This window comes from Corvus moneduloides, chromosome 3 (genome assembly GCF_009650955.1).
Source record: "Corvus moneduloides isolate bCorMon1 chromosome 3, bCorMon1.pri, whole genome shotgun sequence".
Lineage (NCBI taxonomy): Eukaryota > Metazoa > Chordata > Aves > Passeriformes > Corvidae > Corvus > Corvus moneduloides.
In genome coordinates, this window is record NC_045478.1 from 25885122 (window position 1) to 25903656 (window position 18535).

Sequence of the window (18535 nt, forward strand, 5' to 3'; positions counted from 1 at the left end):
GAATGTTCATATATTTGATCTCTTACTGAAAAGGAAATGCAATACAAATTGGGGAATTCGAGCTATATACAATCACATAACTAGCATTCTTCTTTGAGGCAGCTATCTAATAGCAAGGAAATAAAAGAAACACTTAAATTAACCTATTATGTTCCAGGTCTGATGTATTAGGTAGAACCGATTTCTTTTCATAGAACTGTCTTTATTATTTTTAGGCGGATCTGAAATTTTTTTTTGCCTCTGTTATTTGCTACCAATTAATCCCATCACTCCTATTCACTTATATATCCAATTCATTCCTATTTATCTTATACCCCTGATGAGACTGGGATGTAATTTTGAAAAGTATTTTTGTTAAGTTTGCTTGACTTTTTAACATAGGAAGTATGTCTTTATCTTTTCTGTTATCCAGCATCAGCTTGTGCACCCTTTTGGTTGTTCCTGAGTTTTAGCCACATATCCTGCCTCTCTTCAGCTTTGTACTCAAGCCACAGGGACCTGACTGAGTGATGGGGTGAATGCAGCGAACGCTGATCTTGCGATACTTTGTCTGTTCTTACATTACGTGACTCTGTGCTCATTTACTTGAGAAGTGCAAATCTATTTCTGAGCATTAAAATATCTGACGTGCGACACCAGATCTGTCTTTGGTGTGTGTCATGGTATCCCCAGCCAAACAGTCCAATAGTAACTTCATTTGTCCAAGTTGACAAATCAAACAAGGAAAAGTTGGTTTAGTATTTTTCCAGTTTACTGCAGCTGATTAGTAATTTGATGATACAAGAAGACCTTGATTCGAGGTTTCTCTCATTGATCAAAGCTTGAGCTAGCTGAGCTCACAGAGAATGATGACTTATCAATTACATGGAAATCTTATATAATAGATTAATTTCTTCTGATACTAAACTGAGTTTCCCTTCCTGGAAGGGGTGGTTGTGGTGAGTGTCAGAATACAACTGTATTTCAGTCTGCTTAAGACTTCTGTTTCCCTTTAATAGTGTCAGATCTTAGAAATGGTCTTGTATGTGGAGTGTGGAGATAACATGAGGCTCTCTGTTTACTACACAGTTGAAGAAACGTTTTTCTGTTCTGCTGCTTTCTGTCTGGAGCTGTTAAACTGCTTGTGGGATGGTCCTGATACCATGCCACAGCCAAACTCAGTGAACTGGGGAATTCTGTTCATGGTTTTGGTCCCATGCCAGTCAAAGCAGCAGAGCTGAGTGTTAGAGCTGGCTACTTTACCTTGGGAGGGAACCACAGATGATAAAGTTAAGACAGAATATTTAGTATGCAGTTAATGCATCATTGGCTTTCTGTTCCCTTTCACTGCAGCTTTTGAAGAACTCAAAAGTCACATCAAACACCACTAGCTAAACAGCCATCTCTCCACACCATGAAAAGCAAAGGCTGAAAGCACTTTGCATGACCACCTCTTCTGCCTGCCTCCTCCTAACCCCTCAAATTTTATTCTTATCCATGCCATGGACACAGCTCTGCACACAGCCACCACCCCTGTTTCTACAATGTACTGTATCTTTTCATGAGATCAGGTATTTGAATGAGGCTCAGCTCTTAGTGGTTTTAATCTTACTATCACCTTTCTGTTAAGAGCCTGTAAAACCATAAATGGACAGAAGTTGTCTGACAAATCCTGATACCAATAGTCATGGTGAACAGAAAAGAGTATTACCAAGTTATGGAGTCAGTTAGAAAACCCATGAAAACAATGTACCTTAAACTCGAAATTATGTTGTTTGGAAGCTAGTTTTGTTTTTTCCAGACTTCATTGTATCAGTAGTTCATAGGTGGTGCATGTTTGTTTACATCCTCTTTCTCTGTAGATAAAACAACGTGGTAGAAGAGAGAAATGTTAGGGCAAATTTCTCTTTGTGTGTACTTTGACATAGTCCTTTTACTGAAGTTTTGTAATAACTTGTGTGCAACAAGTTATAAAATTAATCACTTCCAGGACCTAGTTTAACTTTTAATAATAGTTTTCAGTAAAAATCCGTCTATAAAATTCTTTGTCTTCTGAGGATTTCGGTTTACTCATTCAATTATTATCTTGATATAACTTCTTTATTAAAAGTTTGATTCTCTAGTGAAGTGCATGGAGGTTTTCAAGATCTACTCTAGTTACTTTTGTGCTATTCATAAATTTTGTATGTAGAAGTATACCTGCATTCCCAGTATTTGCATTAGTTACTATGTAAGAGTGGGCACATAAAATTGAAAGCATTGACCTCTAAGTGCTTGAAAGTGAGTAACTTCAGTCCTGTGATTTTCCCTTGATACACAAATGAAGCTGCATGTCAGCATTGTCGGGAGTAAACACCCTGGGGGTCACTTCTAATGCCATCTTCTAGTTAAGTATTTAACACCTTTAAACAAGACACTTCAAAAGTCTTATGCATTGGGCGTTTTTTATATCTGATTTTTATTTAAACAGATTTTGTGAGCTAAATTATATGCAAATGTAAAATTAGTTTCACATGTTTTCGTGATAGGAGAAAATGTCTTGTGGGCAATTTGCAGTGTGAGTCATAAAGGTGACTTGTAATTGTCTCTTGTTTGTTCTTCTATCAACTATTCTACATTAAACTACTTAAATATTTAATGTTTTTCTTTTTTTTTTTCTCTCTGATAGCATGGAGGAGTGTATGTAAAAAGAAGTGCCAATTTCAATGAGAAAGAAATGAGAGCGAAGTTGCGGGCCCAGATGAAAGCTGAGACTCCAGTAAGCTTATACCTTCCTTCTCATTTCTTTGACTTTTTTAATGGCAAAGGCTTATTGGAGAAAAGAGCCATGCCCGATATCCACAAACTACTAAGATGGTAATCATGGATTTGTTTTCTTTCTGTGTTTTTACAGTTACTTTCTGTGACTAGAGTGACACCTCTAATTAAACTGAGGAAAATTTGACTGGTTCTTTATGATTGATGGGAACTTTGTGATCCTCTCTGTAGAGGACAAGGGGGATCTGGACTTAGAACATGAACTGTAGTACTTTCCTTGAGAAACCACTATTTCAAAAGAGAAACCCTCTGTTTCTAAAGACAACATTTTGACTACTGTGTGCTTGTCAGAGACTGATAACTCTCAAATTTTAGAAGTCAAGAACCTTTCCTACCAAATGCTAATTAGTCATCACAACAATCAGTCATTTTTAATGGCAGTGACATCTTAGAATTGAATAACTTTGTCTGCTATGCCTGGAGGAGGAAAAAAACCCAAAACAAACTCTTGATAATTTTCTATTTGAAGAACGACTGTTACTGCCAAGTGACTTTTCTCATGACTCCCTGTATGGTTTGTGGCTCAGTGGTTAGAATCACTGTGCTTTGCTTCCATTACTTGCAGTGCATTAAATTTTTTTCTGCCTTTTTGGCCAAGCTGCAAAAAAACAACTAAGCAAGCCTTGATCTAAAACAGTTAAACTTCCCTTTTATTTAAAATTGTGTTATTAGGACTTAGACTCCACATATTGTCAAAACTTTTATAAAGAGTGCATGGGTTGTTTTGACATTCATAGTAGTCCTTTCTTTTTTCTTATTTGGAGATGGTGGGTTTGTGTTTGTGCATGTGTCTGTGTTGAAAAAGTAAATTGACCTTGTGCTTACTGAGAGACTTAAATGAGTAAAGTGTCCCTATTTCAGACAGTGCTCAAACTCTTTTTGTCTTGAACTAAGAATTAGTGTGATTTTTTTGTTTTAATTAAGTAAGGACAGTTCTAGGTGTTAGCATATAAGTTAGGCCAGAAATATATTATAACAACTAAGCTTTTGCTGTCCAGTGTCTAATCAATGATGTCCATAGAGAAGAAGGTCATGTTCAGTGGTGGCAACCTGCGCCCCCATTACCAGAGAGGGTCCTGGGATGTAAAGAGGTTGTGTTTCCTTATTATTTGCCCTATGTCAGTGGTAAAGATTCTACTTGCTGTAAAACTTGCGGTGTAATGGAATAAGCAAAGGCCACTTGCAGGCTGTGTGAAACATAGTTGTAGTCATCCCCCTAAGCAATTCTTCTGCCTGCAGGTTAAGTTCATTTTTGTTAGTCTGGATGAAATAAACCAGCAAGGTGTTTTCCTGCATAGGCCTATGGATTTCTTGCTAGCTAAAGAGACAGCTTGTGCTTGAGTCTGGCTTTCATGAGTCTTCCCTTTGCACCCCCTAAAAAGCAGGGGTTTATTGTTATTATAAGGTTTTCATTGCGGTAAGAGTCTTAATTGAAAGTCTGTGTTAAATTAATCTCCTTTGTAAAAATGTGTATTTTTCTTTTAATACAATCTTGGGAAGATGTGCCTAGAAACCCATCAAACTATGTCCTTGGAAACCTGCAGATGTTTTTCAGTCTTGCTGCAGTGTGTCATTTTAGCACAGGTAGAATGTAAGGAGAGGTTTAAGCATAAAGCTTTTCTTCAAAGATACAACTGATGTGGATTCTGCTTTCCATGTTGTTAGTAAGGGAAATGAATCCAAAAGTCTTTGTTTATGGAATCATCTTTCTTCTCCCTCCTGAGTAGTGTGTAGATTGAAAGCCCATACCTAACCTATCAGTGGTCCCTAATAAATGTGGGACCACTTGGATACACTTGTTTTTTGCTGCAGTTTAGCTCTCTGGGAGTTTGGTGGTATTGGAAATAAGCGCAGAACCTGGACATGCATACCAGGCAGTTGTTGCCATTTGCTTCATATTATAGGTGTTGCAGTATAGAAGAGAAATAAGTGTAACTGCTGCAGGAATTAATTGTTTAAAATCTCTCAGTCAAACCATATAGGGAGTGACAGTTAAATTTACAAAACCAAAGTTGTCAAAAGCCTCTTTACTGAGGCAAATATTTGCATCTGCAGGAGTAAAAGACACAGACCATTGAGCTGTCATTGAGGGAAGACTAAACTTCCTACAGGCCACTTTATCTGAGAATTTAAATGTAGTTGCTACTAAATGGTCTTTAACCAACAGTTACTACTGTGAGAAGAACGTGATAACCTGTGTCCTTGCTGCATTATTCATTCAGTTCTGCAACTTATCATGACATTCACAAGCAACCATATTGCTTTTAAAATGAAGACATTTTGATCAGTCAAGCAAGTATGTCCTGAACTCATCAGCTTCATGCAAAAAAAGCTAATCTGTGACTGGAATTTTTATGCACTATATGCTACAGCTCAGGGTGGCCTTTTCCTCAGTTTAGTGGGCAGTTGGTGTAGCTTAGTCATTCTGTGTGTAAGTGGTAGAGTTCTTTCTTTAATATAATGCTAGAGATGAGCTGGCCTTTCAGCTGCTCAGGAAAGATTTATATACCAATAAAGAAGAGATGGACAGGAATCTGTGTTAAAGGTCACGTTGTTATTTACAGTTTCTCTCCACGTACAATTTAAAAAAAAGAATCCAGATGATTAATGTTCAGTCTGTCTGGAGCCATCCCTTTTACCATTAAGAAACTGAAGATGTGTAGGAAGACAGAACCAGTCTTCTGTTCTTCTCAGAATAGCAAGCTCTTTCCTGCTTCACTGCGGACTTTTTTTTTATTATTGTTAATGACAGGTAAATTGGAGTTAAAACTGACAGGCAAAGTAAGGCTGCCTCTTGGCCTCTTACATGCACAGTAGAACTGGATTAGTGCTCTGGCATGTCTCCTTTTGTGTAGCAACGGTGGACTGACTGATTCTCCTTGCTCACCTTGTCTTACAACTTCCACCCACCTGTCTGCTATAAACAGCCCCTTTTCCTGCCCTCTGGTTTGCAGCCAGTCCACACCTCTTCCCAGATGCAGCGCAGCAGTGTCAGGCACAAAACTGATGCCAGACTGAAACACTGTTGCACCTGTGTTTTCTTAGTGGGGATCTTGAACTAATATATTTTCTTACTTCTTTCTGGAAATCACATTGCTTCTCAAACTGTCATTGAATTATACACTTAAATGGTGCATTATTGGGCCTTTTGTTGGTAAAACTCACTCAAGATGATGTGATTTGGTTTAAAATTCCATACAATTTGACTGATTGCTAACAGATTGCAATCTTACGTCTTGTTGTGAGAGCAGAGACTGTCACCATGTTTAAAGAACACTTTTGTGTTAATGTTGTGTTAATGTAAGCCATAGATGAATGTAAGCCCAAAATGAAGGGGTATCCAGCTGACACTTGATATGCTCAGTCTACTTCATTTATAAAGAAAGTTAACTCTTCTGAACAGCAAACTATTCAATTTGGTAATTGAAAATGTAACTTCTATTTTTTTTATCATGCATCAAGAGTAGGAAATCTGCGTTCTGAGATGTGGAATTTAACCCTGTACAACCAATATTTAGCTGATTACTATGTGTTTTGGTTTTGTCATTCATTCAGTCATAGAATAAATCATTGTCATGTGAAGAAATGCCAATCAAACAATAAAAATATGGAGGGGACAAATGCATCAATACAACTGCTATAAGGCTTAATGTAATAATTTAGTGATATAGGTACTAATTTGCAAATCCCTGACAATTGTAAATCACAGATGTCCTTGCCTGCTATTCCCATATCACCTTTTGTATTTTGTTCCACTTACACCAGATAGGCTTTCTTCTACCATATCCTTTTCAGTTATTGATCTGAGTGGCAATGTTTCTTATCCAGTTCACTAGAAGCATACTTTCTAGGCAGTGGTCTAAACGGATGCAGATATGAATCTGTCTAGCTGTCAGGATACAGTAATAGTAATAATAATATTAAAATTAAGCAAGTGCATTGTTTAAGACAATTTTGAATTTTGTAAATTAAAATATTTGTTTTCCCCTTGTCACCTGGGAAGAGCACAGTAAATGCAAGATACCTTTAGTCAGTACTTACCACTTCTTGATGCCCTGTGCTCTTCTGCAGAGTAGCAGCTACTCACTGCAGGACATTTTCCAAAGCCCTTGGCCACCTTTTCTAGCTGTATGTCTATGGTTGTTCTGTATTCCAGGGACTCGATTGTTGCTTCCCTGCTTTCCCCTGCTTTGCCCATACCATCTCAATTTGTGGCACTCTGATCTATCTCAGGGACTTCCTCAGCTGCCCTGTCCTCTCTCTGGAAGCAGAGGGCCCCCTTAGTGCCGTTGCTGTTTCTTTTTGCCTGTGAGACCTTGACAGTGCCAGGGAAATGAAGTGTTGCTATTTGGAACAATGCAGTTACCATCTTCCATTCAGTTCATATGTGGGTTGTGGCAAGTGCACTGACATTGCACTGGGGACTCTTCAGGTAGCCCCTGCATCTTTTTTTATTTTCTGGCTCCAACAAGAATCAGTAGGGTTCTACTAAATTAATCCTGATCCACTCCTTGAAGCTTTCAAATTGAGGAGAGGCACCAAGTTTACTGGCACCCACCCATTCCACAGAAGGAATGAAGGTACCACATACCTGAGCATAGGGATCTATTGCTTGGGTTAAAATTGGTGTCTCAATGGATCAGGGACTGCAGTAATCCAGAACTATCTCTGCTATTTTGAACGTGAGCACTGTATTTTGCAGTGATACAGTGTGTAACCTTTATGTAGCTAATTGCCCTAATTGAAAAATCTGTATTAAAAACGGCCTAAGATGCAGCTAGTGTTTCTAGGCAATTAAAGTGCTTCTACAAGTTCTTATTCCAAGTTCAGGGGAGCTTATTTAGTTATTAAAATCTTAAAAGAGATTTGTAGTTCTTACAGTCTTTGGAAATAGTGCTTAAGGATTTAACTTCTGCTGGCCATGGTGGGAGAAAAGCCAGTCTACAAGTGGTTCTGGTAGGCTGAACTGTACTGGCAGGATATCTTTGTCTTGTGCAGGACTGTATGTGAGTATAAGTAGGTCATCTATTTACATTCATGAATTTTACTGTTAAAATAGTCCTGATGAGCTGCACAACAGGTTAATATGTGCTGAATTTAAAGCAAAGGCCGCTTCTCTGTCTTGTTGGTATGCTTTCAATTCAGAGATACTCAGATTCTGGTCAACAAACCTGTTTAGCTGCTTGTGTTTTAGAGGTTTACAAGAATAAGTAAAATATAATTTCAGTCCCTGGTTTGTATTACACACATAGGACTGGAGTGAGTAGATACTGTTCCCTGTTGTGTAATCAGCTTTTGGGGGTGATTATCTGCTTTGAAGACCAGTAACATTGTTTCCTGCTTGTAAGTGCTGACCTAGGCACCAAGGGCAGTGTTCCTGTCCTGTGCGCTTCACTTCCTTTGCTCTATTACCTGTTACAGTCACTGTATTACCCTTTAGAGCTGAGCAATGCAGTCTTTAATGGGAATGAAGGGTTGGACCACCTCATCTTGAAGGACCATTTTAAGCATCCAGATTACAAGATTTGAACATAAGCACATTTATGAAAAGAAAAAAAAAATGCATCTGGATTTGAATATTATGTCCTTTCCAGCTGCATCTGAAAAGTTTTATTTAGTCACTTAAATATCTCAACATTATACTTCATAGATGAAATGTATAGGTGACTGGGGGAAGTGTGGACTACAGCTGGCTCTAAGGATTCCTGTACTTGTCCCTGTACTTATGCTACTGTTACAAAAAGTAAGCACCTTGTCTCTTAAAGCCATTTTCTTTTTTCCCTCACTACCAAATCTGTATGCATCTTGGATGTCTGTTGGTCCTTGAACATTCTTGGACTTCACGTGCATCTGCAGTCTGTCAGTTTCCCCCAAACATACTGTGACAAGTACAGCCTTTCCTCTAGGTCTCCTTACTCTACTGACACTGGTTTTGTTTTTTTTTTTTTCCTTTTTCTCTGTCAGGTTCTAGACTATGTACTTAGTTCTCCTTTGTCTTGATCTCCAGCTGGCTTCTCTGGTTGGCACATTTCCTAGGTTTCTTCTCACCTCTGCATTTTAGTGCATTTTTCAACCTTCCTCACTGTGGGGTGATTCTGGAGAGGTCATTTGCTGGGGGCTGTCTTTTGGCATTCAGCCCTTTCTGTAGCTGTTCTGCAATCATTAAGTGTAAATGCCAGCACACACCGATGTTTTGTGGGCCAGAAGCACAAAGTTGCATTCCTGTGTGTCTCTTTTTGAGTTTTTATTTAACTTTGCATCTTTACATGATGTGTACTCCAATTATCAAAGTCTCCATCTAATCACTGGTAATATTCCTTGGACTGTTTTGTAAATCTATTGTCTCCTTTTCTTTCAAATGTTTCTTGAGACTCCTTTCTGCAAAGTTAATATATTAAGTATTTACGGCAGGCATTTTACTATGAATGTGTCATGTTCAACTCCATACCAGTTTTCATTTATGGCCATAGTCTCTCCTGCACATGAGTCCCCAATATGAAATTTTCACTGTTTAAGTGATGTTTTGCAACAGCTTTGTTTGTAGGAAATTATACAAGGCACAAACACACACAAAAACCCCAAAACCCCTCTGTTCTGTTTCAAAAGAAAATGGAAAATTCATCAAATTTGACTGCTCCTGTTTGGGTACATAATTTTACAGACAGATATGCAGATGCTTAGGCAACCTTTACCTGTGTAGGGATTTGAGAACCCATAGATAGTTTGGTGCTGAACAGGCAAGGAAAGGAATTTACTTGGGAAATATAACCTTGCAGATATGCCTGCTTAAAAGAATGTGACTTTAAAGTTCAAATTTCGCTGAACTATGAGTTTGGGTTCCAAATGTATTTAATATCCAAGGCAGTGAGAGACGTAGGGGCACATAAGATCTATCATAATTTCAATTAATACTATTTCTGATTATGAATGAATTATCGTATATTTCAGTATAAAGAAATACTAGAGGCAAGATCACTATTAAAGAAAAAAAAATTGGTCACTTTTTGATGTATTTGTCTATCTTTTCAAAATCTTTTAAAACTGATACTCTTGTTGATGTCAGCTGCTCCTGACTTGCTGACTTTTGTTGATACATGCTATCTCCCTTTCTAAATCACATGGAGTATTTTCTATGGTGGATTTTCAAAGGAAATTATTTTGAACCTCAAACAGTAAGTTTCTTAAAGCTAAGTATTCTGATTTTCTTTTAATCTTTACAATAGTCAATGGTGTGAGCTAAATACAATATGGACCTATCAAGTGTTGATAATTTTTGTAAAAGCAGTCAGTTTACGTTCATTATAAGAACTTGTCTGTTTTGTTTCTTTTTTAATTCCACAGATGTATTTAGTGATTTTTCCAGAGGGTACTCGTTACAATCCGGAAATACCAAAAGTCATTGCAGATAGTCAATCATTTGCTGAAAAGGAAGGTAAGCATAAAGAATTTTTGAAATAATTCTTTTGTTATGGTGCTAACACTTATTATATAAAATTGTTACATAATGTGAAGATCATCTCACCTTAACTGGACTTTTAAACCTGCATGATTGGTATTTAAAGGTTTAGAATAGTATAAACTACTGTTTCTCTTACAGAGCAGGATTATAGTAGTTTATATACAGACATTTCATGCATTTCACAATGTACAATAGTAACAGTACTCCAGAAGGCTCGCTGTAGTTTCCACCTGTAGGTGTGTATTTACTTATTTTCTTGCTCCTTCAGATTGTGAGAATTTCCTACACTGAATCAGGGCACTGGTCCATCTAAGTTAATATTGTAGCTCCAATTACAGTTGTTAGTCAATATAAAGAATATTTTGCATAGAGCTTGTTGTGCCTTAAAAGAAAGAGTCTTCCATCATTTCACTTTTAATTAGTATTAGTACTCCTATGGCATTTTAGTTTTGTTCCTCTCTCACCTTCCAATCTCACTGTTCCTTGGTTGAACTTTATTGAGGAGTCGCTTTGATTGTTGGCATTGTCTCTATAACCACAGATGGAATTACTTCATCTTTGGAAAGGCTTGCAAAAAATCCAAGTGTCCCAAGATTTTTCATATTTTCTCACATTGTTTGCACGTAAACTTCAAATCCAACAGTTCAGTGAACATGTTTCCTGATTTTGTTTTTTCCTGTTGACCAAAAGTGAATTAATTCACTCTAAAAGTAAACAAATAGGTCTGGTAAATTCATCTCTGTGACACACTGAAATGAATTCACAAGTCTGTGAATCAGCCTGTTGATATAATCAAGCTATTAAGTATTGTTAACTCTTGTCCAAAAGGATATATGCTTTTCTTCTCCATGGGAAGAATGGAATTTGTTTGCGTGTATGAGCAGGAGAGCTGAAGTCATAATGTATTTGTTCATCGCTTCAGTTTCCTGTCGGAAATGAAAGTCAAATGTTTCATTTAGGTTGGTGATTCTTTGAGAGTTCAGAGGGAGGGGGGTGTTTGATAGGATTTTTTTTCCTCTCCTTCTTTTTCAGGGAAAAGGCTCTCGTTGTTTCACTATTATTTTATTTCACCTTTTAATTATATCTCTGCACTCTGCGAAACAGTAAAACACTGCTTTTGTGCTTTCAGAGCACCTGTTTGTTTCTTCAACTGCTTTCCTCTCCAGTACTGGTCTGTTTTTATTTTGCAAGGATTCCTCCTTTTAAAAATTCTCATGACAAATAATTATTAAACAAGAAGCATCTCCAATTCTGTTGCAGAATCCTCTTGATTTGCTTCTCCCCACTGCTAAATTCTTTCGTTGTTGGCCTCTGTCCCACTTTTTATGTGGGGAGAAGGGGAAGCAGTCTATGTTCCCCTAGCCCCTGCTCCACTGCATGTCCACGCAGAGATAGATACTCCCTGGAACTGGAGCATCCCTCATGCAAGTGTGTTGAGAAGGAGAACTGAAAGCAGAACCACACTGTTCTGAAGGCTGAGCCTCGAGCACGAACCAGCCCAGGGCACATCCCAGTACGCTGGGAACTGTGGGGACAGGGAGCTCCACGGGGCTGCTGGCAGGATGTGATTACAGCTCCCCAGGGTCCTGCTGCTGTGCAGTGCTGCTGGCCTGGCTCATGGCTTGTCCTCAGCAACCCTGGTGTCCCTGTGGTGGTGGCTGGGTTCTGGGGCTGCAGCGTGGGAGCCATGGCCACAGGCCTCGCCGTGGGCATGCTAAGCGATGGCCATGCTCCCTGGGAGTGCTCTTACAGGATACTGCTGAGCGGGGTCAAAAACACACCTTTCCATGCTTGTCCAAAAGATCCCAGACACTACTTACTTCCTACAGTTTTAGGAAGGGTAGTAGCACCGAGTAGTTTTGCCAGCCATAGGAATGAGGAGGACATACTGTAACCTATGGTTTAAATAGAATTGCACTTTATTCTTTGTGGGGATATAATGAAGTCTAATAATTTAGTCTTGTCATCTTAGTATATTTGTTACAGAGCACAGTGCTTCAGTGGGGGTCTTACTGACAGGGGAATTTGTTTGTTTGTTTTGTTCCTTGAAATTATTTTTTTCCCTATATTTTTGTTCAATTTTATGTTGAGAAAATACTGCAAGTGTAATACTGGAAAAACTGGTTTAATTAAGAAGAATTAAACTAGAAACCCCTGTTAGAACCAGAGCTATTACCCCCAAAGATAACAAAGCTATTCCTAGAGCACAAGCATAACTCTGTGTTTATGATACTGTCTGAAATACTGGTTTTGACATTAATGTGTGTATATGTTTTAGTAGTTTTGCAGAGAGGAAGTATAAAAAGGTTTTTGTGGGACTGTACTTTTTCTCTTCATGAGCTGCATTCTCTTTGAGAGAAGATTCATTGGTTTGGGCAGAATTCTACCTGCTCTTAGTGGGACCAGTTGAAGAGCTGCATCTCATATCTTGATGTTCTTTTTAAGTTCTGGATACAGTTACTGTCTCTTTACAGTTGGTTATAGGACCAGTTCAACAAAAAGAAATTTTAAATTAATTTTTTTGAAAGCTGAGATTGACATACAATGAAGTATCGTGACATTGCTGATTTCAACTATTATGTATTCACTCATTGATATGAATATATATATAAATCTTAACTCTATATGAATAGGATGGAAGGATATCAGGCAGCAAAAAAATTTAACCTTGAGGTAGCCCTTGAAAGAGAGGCGACATTTAAAAATACCAATAATCATTCACGTTACAGTGCGTTTTGCCATAGGCTGGGGTTCTACACAAATTCTTGATTTCTAGCAAGAGCAGATGGTTTTCTTCTTTAAGAAACAAGCAAATCAAACACAAGGTGGGTCCATGTTGGGGTCTCCCCCCCTGCCATGTAGCCCTGGGAGAGGGGCCCTGGGGGGGAGACACGGAGTTTCCCTGCCCCTGCTCAGCCTTGTTCCCCATTGGTTGGTTTGTGTTCCCCTGTGTGGCCAAGGACCCTCGGGTCCCGTGACTGGAGGAGTTCCTGAGCAGAGCCCCGGCCATGCGGCTGGAGAAATAAACATCTCTGAAACAGCTATCAAGAATCTGTCTGTATATACTTCCTTTCCACGGGACTCCTGGTTTGATATATGCTTGTTGCAGTAATCCCCGCTGCAACAGGTCCACTGTAAGTTCTGTCTACAATTGTATTCAGTGAGAATAAGCAACAGAAAGTTGCTTACTTCCAAGAGTACTGATTTTATGGTGATGAACTGAGAATGTTGTCATCTAAGGGCAATGCTAGTAACTCCAAAAACTGAAGGACTACTCAAACCTTTACAAGTGGCAGAAGATTCTCCTCAGATCAGAATCTTACCTGGGATAGAAGGTAAATTCAGAATATGTTTGATTGCATTGGGAAAGGAACTTGTTGACGTTTAAAAATGAAAACAAAAATGATGTCTCTAAAATGAAGCTGTTTGGTTATTTGTGGTAGGGTTAATGCAGGAAAATCATAGAACAAGTTAAATTTTGGGACTTAAGAAAATTAATCCAGTATTTATATTTTTTGGCTAAAATAACAATATTTGCTGGGATTTTACAGCTACAGCAAGCCACATAAACCATGTGTTGCCAGAATATCAGATGTAGGTATGTGTTAGGTTTTCTCATTTCTGATGGAGGCTTCCAAGCTACGGGGCATATCTGCCACGTAGCTGGATTTGAGCATGATACACTTCATCATCCTCTCCTGGCACAAAGTAGGTGCCTCAGTGAGATGGTTCCAGCAATTGCTACCAGGATGGGCTCTCCTTCCATGTTTCAGTATGGTTGGTGTTTCTGATGATACATCTTGCAGCATTCCCATAACCAAATATTTCTTCCTCTGCTCTCTTGAAGAACTGAGAATGTGATGGCATGTGTTTTGCCCCTTGTCTCCTGAGCTTTTGCCTTCCAATTTCCAATATTTAAGTATATAGTCAGTAATCGAGTTTGCTTTTGTTTTCCATTGCATGGGAGTAGTCAGCCAACATGGTTCCCATCTTCAAAGTCTGATGCAGTCATTCTTTCAGCTTGCATATTGGTGATACCTTCCAGGCTCTGGTCTATGGGTTTAGGCATCTTAAAAGTACAGGACTTCCTCCACACTAGTCAGTGAGCTTGAGTTGCTGAGTCTGGGGAGTCTTAGTATGTAGGTGGCACTCATATTTTCATATGGATTTAACTAAGCTTGTCATAATAATGGAAATGGTAATTTTTATTGGATCTATTTAATTCAAACTGTAAATCTTTTAATCCTGGGTCTTTTTAACAAGGACTATAGAGAAAAATGTCTATAAACCCTGCAAAATACACTATTATTATTTTTTGTACCAGCTTCTGGTATAAAATTTATTTCATTTTTATGTACCCAAAACATATATTTCTTATCATTTTGTAGTAGTCAGTCATAGAATCATAGAATATGCTGAGTTGGAAGGGACCCATCAGGATCATTGAGTCTGAATCGTGGCCCTGTGCAGGACACCCCAAACACCACAAATTTTTTAGGTTTAGTAGAATATGAATTTTATCAAAATGTTAACAAATGGCATTTTTAAAATTTGAAAATAAATAGAAATAATCCAAAGCCAAAGGAGTCAGAAGCTTCTTAAATGTAACTTGGCTTGTTTTTGCTAAATAAAGACAAAACAATCATCCCTGGTGAAAGGCATTTTTGGAATTTTGTATTGATGTTTGATTTCTAACAAAGGTCATTTCATCAAGCAAACATTTAAGGTATTCATTTATTATCTTCTTTGGTTTTACGCAGAAAAGTTGCTAATGTAAATATTTTTTAATGCTAAGTTTATCTTGACAAATATCATGCTTTCTGCTAATATGTTTGTGTATGCAGGATATGCTTATCTCAAAATTGTTTTACAGGTCATGTAAAAAAGAGGTGTTTCAGCATAGCTAATTGAAAATGCTTCCCTTCTAGATCTTGGCATTAGTTTTTGATTGTATTCTAATGCAATTCAAAGCATTCAATATCCATAAAAGTTATTTAGAATTGTCTCTGAAGAAAATAGCTTTTGGTGGTATTTATTCTATCCTTTCATGAAAGCAGGCTTAGTCTAAAAGTGCTCAGTAAGATGTGGACAAAGAATATAGTTTTTAAAAAGAATGGGTTATGGACCTTGAGTAGCATTTGAGACCAATCATTAGAATGAAGTAAGGGTCTGAGTTATTAAAAGTTATCCTTGGGAAATTAAGTTAGGAAAACAAGAAGCCACATTGTATTTCTGTAGATACCCATGATGGAAGAAAGTGTACCAATGTGTGGTGTCTCCATGCCTTGCTGTGGGCTGGTCATACTCTTCCTGAGGGGATTCATTGTATTTCCTGTATACTTCAGTTCATGGTAACAGAAAAACACTTTTTACAAGTGCATGCAGTTTTTTAATACTGCCATCAGCTGAGTCCTGTTTCTGTAAGTCGATGGAATACTAGCATACAAATGGATGAGCTCTCCCATCATTTGTTATTTTATAAGTCTTACTATGGACTCTGGTTTCAATATGTAAAGCTTTGAATCACTGGAGGCATTCCAGAAAGCTGGCGGGAACTCAAGAGCTGGGTGAGTACTTGGGACACTGCATGTAACTGCAGAGCTTTCAGTCTAACATCATCACTGCACACACATTCACATGAAAAAGGAAAGATCTAATTGGTCTTGAAATCAATTCATTGGTTTTCACCCTGGTTTCCATTTTTGTGTACTTGAAAGTTGAGTTTCGAGTACATGATTTCATGGGGAGGGGAGAGAGGTGTGGAGACTTCAGACTAATTCTGACATCCACTTTCAGTGAGCACTTAACTTTTGTTGGTGAAATGTGGTAATGCTAATATAATGCACATGAGTATTCTTCATTTAGAGCTGAGGATTTTTATTGTTTTCATTTTAAAATGTGGTGCGTGCACATCAGGGGTGGAAAACAACTAACAAAGCCCAACTGAAAATGTGGATGGCCTTCCTGTACTGAGCAGCTCTTTGAGTTTTTTGGCCTGGATGAATGGAAGAGGATGGCAATCTTTTACATAGAATTGTACTTAGCTACTGTTACATGTTACTTCACCCTGGTGAAGTTAGATAAGTGATGTTTTGTTTAGTGTCTTTTTGTTAGTTTGTGTTTAGATTAAAAATTCAATTCTATAGATGTTCATGATTTGGGCCTTTGTACTTGCCAAAGTAATTGCATTTCATTCCATTTTCTTGCAGACTTTCTGAAGTAATTCTGCATCTTACAATAATGTAGTAAATGGATGATATTTGAAGTATCATTGCTTACGATATTTCATCAGATTTTCTTTTTTTTTTATGTCTATCATTCAAAAGTTACAAGAGCAAAGCTATGGCTTTTTAAGGTAGAGCATTACAATATTAATAGTATCTAGTTCATTTTCTTTGGCATTTAAAATAAAATCTCATGACCTTAAGTGCTTTGACAGAGGGTCCTAACTGTATTGCACAACATTAAAAACAGTTTAAGCATAGTGTGTTTTGTGAATTGGATGCAGGCAGCTTGCCAAGGTAACTATACTGTAACTACTTGGATTTAAATTCTTTTATGTTGATTTTAGCAAAGATCATAAGTAATTGCAAGAATATGTGGTAATGCTTTTATAAAATTGATTCTTTAAAAGGATGTGCTGAACTGGTGTTGCTGCATGTTTATCATGCACTGTAGTGTTTCTGAATAATGGATTATGGACTTTTTTAATTGATTTTATTTAGATACATAACCATGTTGTTCTTAAACTCTGAAGAGCTCACTGACAGCATGTGGAATAAGAATGGCTTATTCTACAGTTGCACTTCACAGATTGTCACTGACCATCTTCATCACCAGAACTGGCCATGGATTAAAAAAAATCAGCAGTTAATAGTCACAGATACCTAACTTAATTATTTGTCTAGAGGATTCGATTCTCACTGAATTTTCCCTTTTTCTTCCTCACCGTAATAGTTTGGTGAAGGGGAAGATGAGTTGGGCAGGAAAGGAATGACAGTGTTTTTAGAATATGTTTGGGAATTTGGCTCAGCAAGAGTTGTGTTGAGTGTCATGTCCACACTAATATCATTGCTGACACAGCACGAGAATATTCAGTGCTTCATTTACAGAGTAAACATTTTGAAACATAACATAATTAGCTGTTTGATGTAACAGTTCACAAGCTAAGAAAACACTACCACCATGTTATGCTTCAAAATATTTACATGATCCGTATAACATTTTGCATAGACAGTTATCACTACTGCCAGTAAAGCATGGAACAATGGCTTCAGAAGGAGTGCTGGTAAACAGCCTTTTATCTTTGCATTCAGACAAGGAGGTTCTTACCAAATAGTAAGAAATCAAGATAGTGATTCATACTGAAATTTTCAACTCCTAAGAATGTTAGAGTGATGTAGAAACTAGCATTATCTTACAGTGTTCACTAGATGTTTCCATAATTTTAGATCAAAGTATGTTTTACCCAGCAAGGGAATTCAGCACAAAACCAGGACATAATATATAGTCTTTTGAATTGATTTTGCAAGCAGAAAGATATCAAAAGCAATACCACAATACTTTGGTTTAGAAAAATTTCCTGTTCACCTACCAGGAACCAGTGGATTCATGAATGGATGGTTCTTTAAAAAAGGACTGAAGAGTAAGCCAATGAAAAATAGGCTAGAAATGAAAAACCACAGTTTTATTCTGATACTTCTCAGTGAGAAAGATACACATAGAAAAACAGTGAAAATTTTTACATAGTATGCTTTCTTTTTCTAGAAGCCCTTTCAAGTAAATGTGGAAGAGCTGTGTTCAGGTCAAGAAAAGGTTTTGGGTTTGGGTTTATTTGTTTGCTTGTTTTCATTTTGAAAGTTATTGTATATTAAAATTCTGGAAAGGGAACCAGGTTTATGCTTTTGAGCCCAGTGTGTTATGTTCTTAAGTATGTTCTAAGTGGAAGTGGTTAACTGAGGTAAACACGGATATGAAATGCTGTTGTTAAGACATGTGGAGTGATGTTAAACCTGACGTTCTTGTGTCCTTGACATACCAATCTTTGTGGCTTGGCCTGGAAAAGTTAAAGATAAAAGTTGATTTCTGTCACTACGAGTTTGTCAGTAGCCAAGTCAATTGTAACAGATTGTTTGCAGGGAAGCACAGAATATTTTCTCCTCAGTTTTGGTTCTCGGTGCTGTATTTTCCCCCATTGCTACTAAATTTTCTGCTGGGATAGTGAGTAGGTTAGGATTCAGTATGTTCACTAAATTGGTTTTTCCTTGGGAAGTAAAATGC

At 37.6% G+C, this 18535-nt stretch overlaps 1 protein-coding gene across 3 annotated transcripts in view; it reads left to right on the forward strand.

Moving 5' to 3' along the window:
• The window catches only part of AGPAT5 (1-acylglycerol-3-phosphate O-acyltransferase 5), a 55930-nt gene that overhangs the window by 18180 nt on the left and 19215 nt on the right, over nt 1-18535 (forward strand). For 2 of the 3 annotated variants that reach the window (XM_032104612.1, XM_032104613.1), the window contains 2 exons: nt 2648-2737; nt 10138-10228. In XM_032104612.1, the coding sequence (XP_031960503.1) occupies nt 2648-2737; nt 10138-10228 (181 nt within the window). The remainder of the gene's footprint in view (nt 1-2647; nt 2738-10137; nt 10229-18535) is intronic. The other variant, XM_032104615.1, reaches the window with a different exon arrangement.